Source organism: Fukomys damarensis, unplaced genomic scaffold (assembly GCF_012274545.1).
Source record: "Fukomys damarensis isolate Sample0158 unplaced genomic scaffold, DMR_v1.0_HiC HiC_scaffold_17, whole genome shotgun sequence".
Lineage (NCBI taxonomy): Eukaryota > Metazoa > Chordata > Mammalia > Rodentia > Bathyergidae > Fukomys > Fukomys damarensis.
This window is the reverse complement of record NW_022900929.1, coordinates 44,277,107-44,289,843: the sequence shown is the minus strand read 5'-3', so window position 1 is coordinate 44,289,843 and position 12,737 is coordinate 44,277,107. Positions and strand designations below refer to the sequence as shown.

Genomic DNA, 12,737 nt, shown 5'->3' with positions numbered 1-12,737 from the left:
TTCAGCAAGGGAGTGATAACAGAATAAAACACAGAAAGAAATTTATCCACTGAAAAGCTACGGAATGGCCAAGCATAAATGAAGATGCATGGCCCGAAGAACAGAGTGACCACTGTGATATGAGCAGACAGTGTGGACAGCGCCTTGGAGAGTCCACCTGAGGATTGACGTCGCACGGTCACCAGGATGACAGTGTAGGAAACGAGCAAGAGCACGAAGCAGATGAAAGACAGAAGTCCACTGTCGGCTATGACCAGCAACTCCAGCACATAGGTCTCAGTGCAGGCAAGCTTTATCACTAGGGGGAGGTCACAGAATATGTTGTCGACCACATTGGGGCCGCAGAAGGGCAAAGTGGCCATGAAAACCATCTGGCTCATGGTGTGCACAAAGCCAACCGCCCACGACAGCAGCACAGAGCCCAGCAGCACCCTGCGGTTCATGATGGCTGTGTAGTGCAGAGGTCTGCATATTGCAACGTAGCGATCCACGGCCATGACTATGAGCAGAGTCATCTCGCTGCCCCCTAAGAAGTGGAGGAAGAACATCTGAGCCATGCAGCCCCACAAGGAAATAGCTTTGTTCTCCCTCAGGAAGTCTGTGACCATTTTAGGAGTTGTGATGGTGGAAATACACATATCAAGGAAGGAGAGATTTCCAAGGAGGAAGTACATCGGTGTGGAATGAAGGTGAGCGTCAAAGCTTACAGTGATCACAATTAAAATATTTCCTCCCATGATTGCTGCATAGGCCAATAAAAATAGGATAAAAAAGCAAATTGCAAGTCGCCAGCTGCTGGTGAGTCCTAACAGAATGAACTCAGATATCACTGAACTATTTTTCATATCCATTGAGTAGGAGATTTCAGAAAGTTTTTCAAGTGAAGGTGTTATGTTAAAATGATAATTTAACTGGCGATAGTGATGAACATTTTATTCCTATACAAAGAAAATTTGCACACTTGTGAAAACACATTTTAGTTAATTATGGGTGGTGTGGTATGGGTATTGTTGCATTACTTTCATACAGAAAGACACAAAATATTAGAAATTTATTATATTATTAGTTATATCTGTCTTGTAGAAGTAGATTGTGTCTCTTTGTGCATTTGTATTAGTCTTATGTGAATTATTCAAGTAAATAAGAACACAGGCACTTATTGTTTCATTTTTCCCCCTCCTTAATTCAAATTTAAGATATATGCATATTCATTGATGTTGTATATAGGGAGTAGATTGATTGAATATATTTTGTCTTACTATTGATAGCATGTTGTTATTCCTCTTTTTCATTTGAAAATATGGTTAGAGATTAAATATTTATATAAATATGTGTTTTATTTACTCTGACACAGTGGAAAATATCTTATGGTAAGAAAAAGAAAAGAGGTGATCCCAGTGAAAGCCATAACTATACCTCAGTTGGAAAGTCAAAGTTTTTGAATAGCACATATGGCAATATTAATGTCCTACATAGGAATAAAAGTAATTTTATAATATTGCATAGATAATACTTGCTTGCTTTCTGATCAAATTTGTTTAAGAATGAGATTAATAACACTGATGTAAGAGCCTAGATTTTTAAGTGTCTTTCATGTGGCTAAAACTTGCTAAATTACTATATTCTTTTCAACTGTGGTTGCTTGCTTAGGGCTTAAAAAGCATTGAATGATTCATAGTGTGGGTTAATATTCAGTAACAAATACATTTACACAACGCAACTGACAAGCACTTTTAAAATAAAAATGAAATTATAGGTGAGTTTTTATTGTATTTTCTTGTCATGAAAATGTTAAACTATGGATTAGATACTGTATAAATAATGGCCACTTATGACATAAACAATTTGGACAACAAAAAACGTCACATTTGTTGCCAAAATAACTCCTATAAATGTAGTCCTAATTGAAAGAATGCTCTTTTCAAATGGCTGCACAATCTATGTCTCCATGCAGAGTGACACTGTCAGTTCTATAGGGTTGTTGCAGAAAATTAATGAGGTAATATATGTGAATATATATGATTGTGTCTAGCTTGTAGTAGCTGCACATTCGATGGGAATTAAATAAATCAGTGCCAAAGGCTTTGTTTTCATATGCTGATCAAATGAATAAAGTATGAAAAGACTATTTTACATGTAGCAAAAGTGCCAGTGGGTTTAGAGAAGTAAGGACTAGTCTGTGATCCTAAATTATCAAAATGAATACATTATCATGTTTACAAATTTACTGAATAAATCATATTGAATAAATCATCATATGATTTTATCAAGAAAATATGTGTAGAGTTTAGGAAGAAACAAATCAAATTATTTAAATCAATTATTTTTTATTTTAGCATCCCATTGATTTTTTTCTGAATTAAAATCAGTACTCATTGTAGGCAACTAAAATTACAAATAACTAAATTAATTTTAAAACAAAATTTATAGCAATAAGTCAATACTATTTTCTTCATCTGGAATTTTATTAAATTAAGGGTCATTACAGATGCTAATTCAGTAAAAGAGTGACTTATATTTTATGTTATTTTGTTATAATATAAATTGTCTTTATATCCCATGTGTTAAACAAATGCAAATTCATTATCTAAAAACTCAAGCTCAAATGATAAAATTGACTCTGGATCAGAATACGAGTAGTATTCACTCATTAACCTGGTCTTCTTGATTTTTACTACAGCTAGAAAAATATATTCAGAGGCTAGATGACTAAAATAATTTGTTACTATTGTCTTCATGATCAGAATAACATGGCTTTCATGAAGTTAAAATTTTTGTGTAAAAGTCATGTCTTTTATTAAAGGATACACTTGTAATATGTTGTTAACATTGTTATTTAAACTTACCTGTTCCAGCTGAGGAATGACCTCTTCAAAGTCATGCTGAATAAATATTGCTAATCTTTCTTTTAATCTCCAATAATATATATGCAATAGTAATTATTAACATGTGCAACTAATGGCTAGAAAAAAAGAAGCAGACCGCAAGTGTATGTAGAAGATGCAGATCATTCCCCAGAAGGAATTATTAAAACATGCAGTTTTCCCTAGAGTTCCAAAAAAAAAAATCACTTCTTTTAATGTTAAAGTGAATCATGGATCCACTCAGTTTATCATCCATGGAAACTTTTTCTACACTGTTTGCTCTGGAAATCCCTTACTCAAGTGGTTTTATTGGTTCTGAGTTAAATACACTGAATAGTCAATTTATCCAAAGCATACCTGAAGAAATTATAGTTCTCTAATGTATTACATAAATAATTTATAATTAATACGAGAATTAAACTTACTGTTCAAGTAAAATTTGAATAAATGACATCTATTTAAGGATATGCAAGACATTGGTCTCTTAGTAATAAATAAAAACCTTTTACCACACAGAAGACTGGAGAAAGAGGGGTGGTTTTGATGGGGCTTTCACCGTCTAAATGATCTCAATGGATTAGTGGTAATTCATAATTGATAGATAGAGAAGTTCAATAATGAGTCATTCAAAATATTTAGGTATTCAGTACTTTTACTGTGAAACTTCACCTATTTTCTTCAAAATTTTTCTTGTGAATGGATGGATGTTGGATTTTCAATAAAAATTTCTGCATCTATTGAGAAGATAATGCGATTTTTCCTACTTGTGTTTATTTGTGCGATGTATTGCATTTATTGATTTGTGTGTATTGAACTATTCTTACACTCCTAGGATAAAGTCTATGTGGGCATAGTGTATTATATTTTTGATAATTTGCTGCCTTTTGCATTCTAGTATGCACTGTTCTTCAAAAAGATTGGTTTATAGTTTCCCTTTTTATTTTAGTTGTGGTCTGGTTTTGGAATCAAAGTAAATCTATACTCCAGGAATAAGTTTGGCAGTATACATTCTGTTTTAATTTCATTAAAATTTTAAAGAGTAGTAGTGTTACATCTTCCTTGAAAATGTTTTTAGTACAAAATTCTTGTGGAATTCAGTGGTTTCATTGTGGTCTGGGATTTTGCTTGTTTGTAGTTTTGTTTTGTTTTAGTTACTGACTCAATTTCTCTTCCTGTATTGGATTTTTTAGGGTTTTGTACCATCTTGTTTCAGTTTTAGTAATTTATAGGTATCTATAAATCTACCTAGCTCTTCCACATTCTCTAACTTATTAGAGAAAATGTTTCTAAAATAGTTGATTATCTTTGGATTTAGGCGGTGTCCTTTGCACTTCCTTCTTTTTCATTTCTAGTTGTATTGATATGGGTCTCTCCTGTGCTTTTTTTTTTCATTGTTAGATTAGCTTAGGTTATATCTATTTTGTTTATTCTTTCAAAGAACTAGCTCTTCAATTTATTGATTTTTTGTATTTTTAAAGTCTCAAATTCATTCATTTCTACTCTGATAGTTATAAGTTTCTTCTGTGTACAAGGCTTGGATTTGGGTTCCTGTGTTTCTAAGCCCTTAAGATACAGTGGACCCTTGACTTACAAACTCAATTTGTTCTCTATGGTTGGTTGTAACTTAAGTTGATCAGTTGAAGGCTCTGGGAACTCTAAACAGCCTTCAAAGTATCTCTTCTATATACACATCTCAGTGTCCTTGGAGAGACATTGGCCGAGGATTTCTCATTTAACCCTACAGAGGAGAGTATGTTGTAATGCCCCTTCCAGACTCCTTGAGGGTTAAATCTGTATCATAGACCATCTGGAAGCACAACTGGCTGGCATCCAGGTTGTAAGACAAGACTTTGTTCTTACATTAAAACTAAAATTCTGTCTTTAACACAAGTTGTTTTTATGTCATGCCAGTCATAACTCGAGAGTCCACTGTATTTCATTAGGATATTTATTTGTGCTTGCTTTGTTTTTCTGACACAGGGATCTGCAGCTATTTACTTGTCTCTTAGAAGTGTCTTATTGTGTCCCATAGGTTTTGGCATGTTTTACTGGGACTGTGCTTTGATTCTAGGCACTGCCTAATTTCTTCCTCAATTCTTCTGTGATCCTCTAATTTTCATAAGTGTATTGTTCATTCTCCAAGCATTTCAATAATATCTGTGGGTTCTTTTACTATTGATTTCTAGTTTCATTGGTCATATACATGAGATTCATTTCAATTCTTTTATATTTATTTATGCATGATTTATCAGCTAATTCTTGGTCTATTTTGAGTAAAGTTCCATGTGCTGCTGAGAAAAATGGGTAATCTGTTGTGCATGGAACACTTTGCAGAGCTATCTATTGAGTCTATTTGTTCATTCGTATGGTTCAATTCTGACATCTCACTGTTGATTCATTCTTCTTCTGTCTCTTTGTGATAGAGGTGTACTGAGGTCCCCTCATGATGTGTCTCTGTTTATGCAAACTTTTCTATCCATAATGTTTCTTTTATGAAGTAAGAAAAACAGTACCAGTATTTTATATGTTTACAATTTTATATAATTGACATCTTATATATTTATAATAGTTACATAATATATGCATTATATTTTATTATATTTATAATTTATTTATATAATTTATATGTTGAATTGCTTCCTTACCTATATGCTGTGATCTTCTTTACCAATACTCATCAGTTTTACCTTGAAATCCATTTTGAAAATAAAAGTTACTCCTTGATTGCAGATTCCTATTGCATGAAATGTTGTTCTCCATACTTTTGTTTTTATTCTATGGATTTCTTGTTGATGAGATTTGTCTTTTGTACACATTATATTGTTGGTACTCTCAATTGATATTAAAAATATATAATATCTATCTTTATACATATAAAGATAGATATTAATAGGGATATAATTTATATGGCATAAAATTCACCATTGTAAAGCTTACAGTAGAGTTTTTTATTTTCATACAATTATGCACCCATCACCACTCTTCAATTCCAAACATTTCATACCCCTAAAATGAAATTCCAAACATGGTAGCTTTTCCTGTACATTAACAAATTGTTCTTTAACAGCCTTATTGAGATAGAGTTGACATAACGTACAATTCTCATCTTTTAGATGTTCAGCTAGTATTTAGTATACCCATAGTTTTGTAAGATGCATAATAGTCTAATTTTAGAGTACATTCATCATACTCAGCATGAAATATTGTACCTTTTCTCAAACAGTGCTAATTTGATATACTTATCCAATGGAATATTGTTTGGACTCACCTATTGGTGCATGTCACAATGTGGATGAATACTAAAAACACTGAGCTAAACCAAATTAAGCTAGTTACAAAAAAGTTACAAGCTTGCCTTGATTGTTCAGATCTAGACAATCTTAGTTTTCTTTATACTTGTAAAGACATGCTTATTGGCCGTGCTGCATGTAAATTGAATCATATGCTTTGTTGTGACTGGCTTCTTTCACTTAACCCGGTATTAAGCATGTATTGGTACTTGAACTGTTTGATTGGAAGAAAATATTATATATATATAATATCCTTTATATATTCATAAGTTGATGTACATTATGACTGTTTTACTTTCTGTCACTTATAAAGAAACCTCCAAGTGTATTCAATACAAGTTTTTGTGTGGGCATGTGTTTTCATTTCTTTTGGCTATTTATCTAGGCTTAGAATAGTTAAGTGATGTGGGGATATTTTGTTTAACATTCTGTTTGTTTTTCCTATGCTGGAGCCAGATGTTTAATATGTGTAGGAACTGCCAAAATGTTCTCCAAGGTGACTGCCCTGCTTTTAGTCTAACAGTATTGGATGAAGCTTTCAATTGATTCATGTTCTGACTGAAAAATTATACTGTCTGCCTTTTTTTTATTACCATTGTTGCAGTAGGTGTGAAGTGTTTTCTTACTTGCTTTCAACTTGTACTTCCTAAAGACTACTGATGTTGCGGAACTTGGCCTGTATTTATTTGCCATTTGTGTATCTGTCTGTAAACTTTCTGTTGAATTCCTTTGCCCATTTTTAATTGTGTATCTGTCTTTTTTGAACATAATTTTAAGAATTCTTTATGTATTCTGGATACATATCGCTCATTAGATATATGGTTTACAAATGCCTTCTATTATGAGGATTATTTTTAATAACTTTCCTGAAGACATCATTTGCATTACAAATGACTTTCTTTTGATGAAGTACAAAATATTTATTTCTTTTGTATCATAACAAAAATTGTCTAGTTGAAGTTCATGAAAACGCATTTCTGCTTCTTTATATGAGTTTTATTATTGTAACATTTATATTAAGTGTACCATCCCTTTTGATGCATTTTTGTATTTTACAATTTAGAAGCCCAACATTATTTTTTTTTGAGTGTAACTACCCATTTGTCCCAGTGCCATTTGTTTCAATGAATGTCCTTTTAACATTGAAAAGTGTTATTATCATTGCTAGAAACCAATAAATGTAAAGTTTATTCTTGTTCTATCAGTTATATTCTGACAATTTATAATAACAATAATGTCCTTAATACACTGACTTAATTACTGTGGGATTTTTGTGTCTATATTCATTGAAGTTTTCTCTCTCTCTCTCTCTCTCTCTCTCTCTCTCTCTCCTCTTTCTTACTTTTTTGTTTGGTTCTTTGCCTGGATTTAGAATCAGTGGATTAAAGATCTAAATATTAAAACAGAAACACTAAACTTGTTGGAAGATAAATTAGGCAGAACTCTCAAAGACATTGGCATAGGAAAAGACTATGAAGAAATCCTCAGTTGCATGGGAACTAGCACAAAGTATTAACTGGGATCTCATCTTTTTAAAAAGCTTCTACACTGCAAGAGAAACCACCAACAGAACTAAGAAACAACCTACAATGTAGGAAAAAAATTTTACCAGCTATTCATCAGACAAATGTCTACTATCCAGAATATATAAAGAACTCAAAAAGAATCAGAGGGATACTGGATTCCAGAAATGAGTTTAGAAGTACTTCTTCCCTTTTAATTTCATTAGATCTGAGGGAAATTAGTATTATGTCCTCCTTGATGATTTTGTGGGATTTGGTGGTGAAACCTTACTCTCCTGAGATTTTCTTACAGGATAGGTTTTTTTTCATTGCTGCCTTAATTTTGATTTTATTTCCTGTTATTGGATTGCTCAGTATATTTGTCTTTTTACTTCAGTGTTGATAATTCATATGTGTCTAGAAATCTGTCCATTTCTTTAATATTCTCCAATTTGTTGGAGTATAATTTTTCATAGTACTTACTAATGATATTTTGGATTTCAGCAGTGTCCATTGTAATTTTGCTTTTTTCATTGCTATTGCATAGATATGGGTCTATTCTTTCTTTTTTATTTTTTCTTTTTTTGGTGGGTTTGCCTAAGTATTTGTCAATTTTGTTTATTCTCCTAAGAACCAGCTCTTCAGTTCATTGATTCTTGTTAATTTTTATTGTCAATTTCATTAATTTCTCCTCTGATCTTATAATTTCCTTCCTGTACAAGGTTTTGGTATAGACTATTCAGGTTTTTCCAGTATCATTAGATATTTATTTGGTCTCGATTTGTTTTTCTAATGTGTCCTCCACAGAAATACACTTCCTTCTTAGGACTACTTTCATTGTATCAAATAGGTGCTGGTTTGTTAGACTGGCATTATTTAATTCTAGAAACTACTTAATTTCCTTCTTGATTCCTGCTGTAACCTACTGAGTATTTAGGGGAATATTATTTATTTTCCAAGTGTTTGTGGAATTTCTGAGGTTTCTTTTGTAATTGATTTACATTTTCATTCCATTATAACCTGATAGTATATGTGGAATAGTTTTTATTTTTTCCTACTTATTTAAGCAGTCTTTATGGACAAGTATGTGGTATATTTTGGAGAATATTCCATGGTGAAGCAGTGAGGCAGTGCCTGGTAGAGAGGTTAGAGTGGTTGTCAGTCTATTTCACTAGCCAGGACATTGCTGAAGAGCCTGTTCCCTGCCCTCAGTGTGATCTTCTCCCAAAATGGCACATACGTGGGAAGGTTCTGTGGTCCAGGAGCAGTCTAGTTTCCCCTCACAACTGATTAACTCTGGATTTTAATCTAGCTATATTTTCTTTTCATGTATCTCTCATCCTTGGCTCAGAGTACCTGCTGTTGTCCACACCGATTCAGAAACACTGATAGGCTATTGACACTATTTGGCTATTTTCTCTCCTTGAAGATACATATATGATTTGATAGATGAATGGCTAATGTTATCTAAAAAAACTGAGCATTTGAAATATGTTGTAATAAAAAAACAGACAAATAAAAGTAAGTGGGAAAACACAATTATTTAATGAAATTTGGTTCTTATAAAAGGTGTAGCAGGGGGCTCCGGGAAGAGAGACACAGGTCCCAGCTTCCTGGGAAAAACAGTTCTGTTTGGGAAGATTTGTTGGACATTCACTTGATTACATGGTAGGTCACTCCTCTCTCTCTCTCTCTCTCTCTCTCTCTCTCTCTCTCTCTCTTTCTCTCTCTCTCTTTCTCCTTCTCTTCTGTTTTAAACATACACCGTAAAAACTACAAGGCCAGAGTTTGCTAATAAGGCCTTCTCACCCATGTACAGGAAAAGGTGAATCTGAGTGAAATACAAACACCAAAGTGCAAAATTTACTCCGCTTTATAAAGAACTAAAAAAACTCCCCTTTACAAATAAAAGCCTTTGAGGGGCTCTGCAAATGCTGCCTAATAAGGCTTGCTGTACAGAATAGGATTATCCTTCCCTTATCCATAATCTGGGAAGGAAATTTAGATAATCTGCTTTACTGTGCTTTACTTTATATATTCATTTGCATACATTAAATTTTAAAACTCCAAATCCAATGTAAATTAGAGGATATATACATGTTTATCATGGAAAAGTTAGACCAGTTAACATAATAATTAAAACAAAGACTCTAAATTAGCCATATAATGACTTTATATCTGTGTAAGAGCATATAGTATTTTCACTGTTTACATTTGCATTCAACAAAATGGTATTTTACATATTAAGATTTAACATAAATCTTCACATAATTTCTGTAGTCTTTATTTTAAAACAACTCATTTCTCCTCTACAATATTCCTTTCTAGGGTAAACTCAACTCTTTGGTTTGCTTGGCCATGGTGTTCTGAAGACAGTGATATAGGACTCAGCTGTGGTTCCCAGAAGAGTGCAGAATGGCAATTCAGTCAGAACAGGTTCTTTCATTTACTATATGTGATCTTCGACAACAATTTGAGCCTTATCATGAAACAAGTATGGAGCTATCTGCCCTGTTACATATTAGAAATCATGAATATAAGCTGAGTAGTTTTGCAATAATATAAAGAGCTTTACTAAGGAAAGGCACTGATACTGAAAACAATTCTACTCATACTAGGTATGGTATATGGTATTCTGAGTTGCCTGTTGTACTTGTTGCAGCCACTATGACACAAGAACTACCATCAGTTGTGTAATTTAAGTAATGTAGGCAGAAAGGTCAAATAATGCAAATGTGAAACCAGCCTACCTGCCAGAGGGTTGGCCACCTTCTTCTTTAGTAGTGAAGAGAATGGGCTCTGAAGTTAATCGGCCTTGAATGAGATACTGTCTCCTAATAAGCAAATTAGTCTTTGTATGGGTTTCATCCTCAGTAATTTGAAGATAAAATATTATAAAGCCAATCCCTTTGTGTTTTCATAAGCAGTAAATAAAATAGTGCACAGAAGCAACTTAGAACAGTACCTCGCACAAAACAAATGGCTTCATATGCTAATGATTTTCCCAATGTTGCCAAGTGAACAAAAACTGTGGTGAAGAATTTGTCCATCTAAACTTACCACACCAACAAATCCACACTCTTTTCTTGTAGTGTTCTTTGTTCATGAATCCCATGTCCTCTAACTTTTCCAGAAACCTTGAGTGTACATAATGTTAGATTGTACAAGCAAATTTTGTTTTGTGACATAATTAGTTGTAATAGAGGGGACATTTAACGTGAGGTCAGTACAAGTAGCTAAAGGCAGTTGGGTAAGTCTATGATTCATTTTTGATAGTAGAAAATACTATTCTCATTTTCTATGTGGAAAAAATAGACTATTACTATCATTTGTAAGTTTTCTCTTTGTGTTCTTTTGAAAGCCTAGATGCTTAGGAAAATGAAAACAAAATAAAACATTATCTTTTTATGGCTATACCTTTACACATTTTACTTATTTTATTTTATTCATTTTCTCTTCCTCTCTTCCTCTGTCTCACTGTCTCTCTCTCTCTCTCTTTCTCTCTCTCTCTCCTTCCCTCAGTCTACCTCACTCTCTCCTTTGAATGCAGAATTTTGTTTGGAAAAATTATGGTGTATAAATTGTAGGACAGTAATTTATGAATATATTGTTTATTATTACTATAAATGGAGTTACAAGTTGCCCTTTTGAAGGTTAGAGAGAGAGGTACATGATAAAGAAAGCAGCTAACATCTAGAAGTAATTAGGATAGAATACTTTATTGTACCATAAAAATTTTGGTGAATTGCTTAAAAGGGTTTATCCATAAGGAAAAACCATATCATCAAAATAATAAAGCCACATATGATAGCCATCATTTTATATGTATACATATATAAAATATAAAAATATATACATATATGTATATATATGATGGCTCACATCATATAGATATATGTGTGTGTGTGTGTGTGTGTGCAACCAACTAAACAATCAAAATGACATTGTTGCAATTTTATTTCTTCTACTTTTATTTTGCTAGCTTCTACTGATCTAACCATAAAGAAATCATCGAATATGCCTCAGGTAATGCTGAAACTCCCTACAATTTTCCTCAGGGCTGCCTTTATCTCCTTGTTCCGGAGGCTGTAGATGAGAGGGTTGAAGAGAGGAGTCACCATAGCATAGAACAAAGTTGCAACTTTCTGCATCCCAGCAGAGTGTCCAAGGCCGGGGCTCACGTACATGACCATCAGAGAACCATAGAACAATGATACCACAGCCAAATGAGACCCGCAGGTGGAGAAGGCTTTATGTCTCCCAGTGGCTGAAGGCATACGCAATACAGCTATTAGGACAAGAGCATAGGAACTAAGAATAAAAGAGAAATTACCAAAGATAACCAAGGAGCTTAGAGTGTAGCAAAGCAATTGAGTTCTTGGGGCAGAGGAACAAATCAATGCAAAGAGTGGCCCTGGATCACACACAACGTGGTCAATCTTGTTCGGACCACAGAAAGGCATTTGAGACATGAGAACAATTGGAATTGAAAACCACAGAAACCCACAAACCCAGCAGATAATGACTAATTTGATACAAGAATTCCCTGTCATAATATTAGGGTAGTGCAAGGGATGGCAGATAGCCAGGTACCGATCAAAAGCCATGACACTTAAAAGGAAGCATTCAGATGTTCCCAAAGAGAAAAAGAAATAGAACTGGAGGAAGCACCCAGCAAAGGAGATGGTTTTTTTCTCTGAGAGGAAGTTAATCAACATTTTTGGGACTGTAGAGGAGACGTACCAGATCTCTAGAAAGGAGAAATTCCCCAGGAACATGTACATGGGGGTGTGGAGTCGCTGATCATGCAAAAGGGCACAAACGATGGCTCCATTCCCTGTTACGGTGAAACTATATGTTGTAGTGAAGAATGAGAAGAGGAGGACTTGAATTTTCCACTCACAAGAGAAGCCTTGGAGAATAAATTCTTTCACAAAAGCAAAGCTCAAATTTGCCTCAGACTTATTCATTGTGTCAGTAATCTGCAAGGTCAAGAGACGATTAGATTACCAGTTAGAATTCATTTAAAATGCATTCTTTTTTTTAAGAATGAAGAGAAGACAATGAACATGGAGTGATTT

At 33.6% G+C, this 12,737-nt stretch overlaps 2 protein-coding genes across 2 annotated transcripts; both read right to left on the bottom strand.

The window, feature by feature from the left end:
• Positions 1 to 2: 2 nt before the first annotated feature.
• Positions 3 to 851, bottom strand: LOC104849725 (olfactory receptor 4L1-like; the record flags this gene model as incomplete). The annotated part of the gene is made up of 1 exon (XM_010606252.1): positions 3 to 851. A coding segment is annotated over exon 1 (849 nt), but the record flags the coding sequence as incomplete, so codon positions are not given.
• A 10,827-nt stretch (positions 852 to 11,678) lies between these two features.
• Positions 11,679 to 12,644, bottom strand: LOC104849724 (olfactory receptor 11H12-like). The gene has a single exon (XM_010606251.2). It carries the CDS (start codon positions 12,624 to 12,626, stop codon positions 11,679 to 11,681), a length of 948 nt encoding a protein of 315 aa, XP_010604553.1. The 5' UTR covers positions 12,627 to 12,644.
• Between the last annotated feature and the right edge of the window lie 93 nt (positions 12,645 to 12,737).

Coding starts and splice junctions, on each gene's coding strand:
- LOC104849724 (XM_010606251.2), bottom strand. CDS start 12,626: ATGAATAAGTCTGAGGCAAATTTGAGCTTTGCTTTTGTGAAAGAATTT.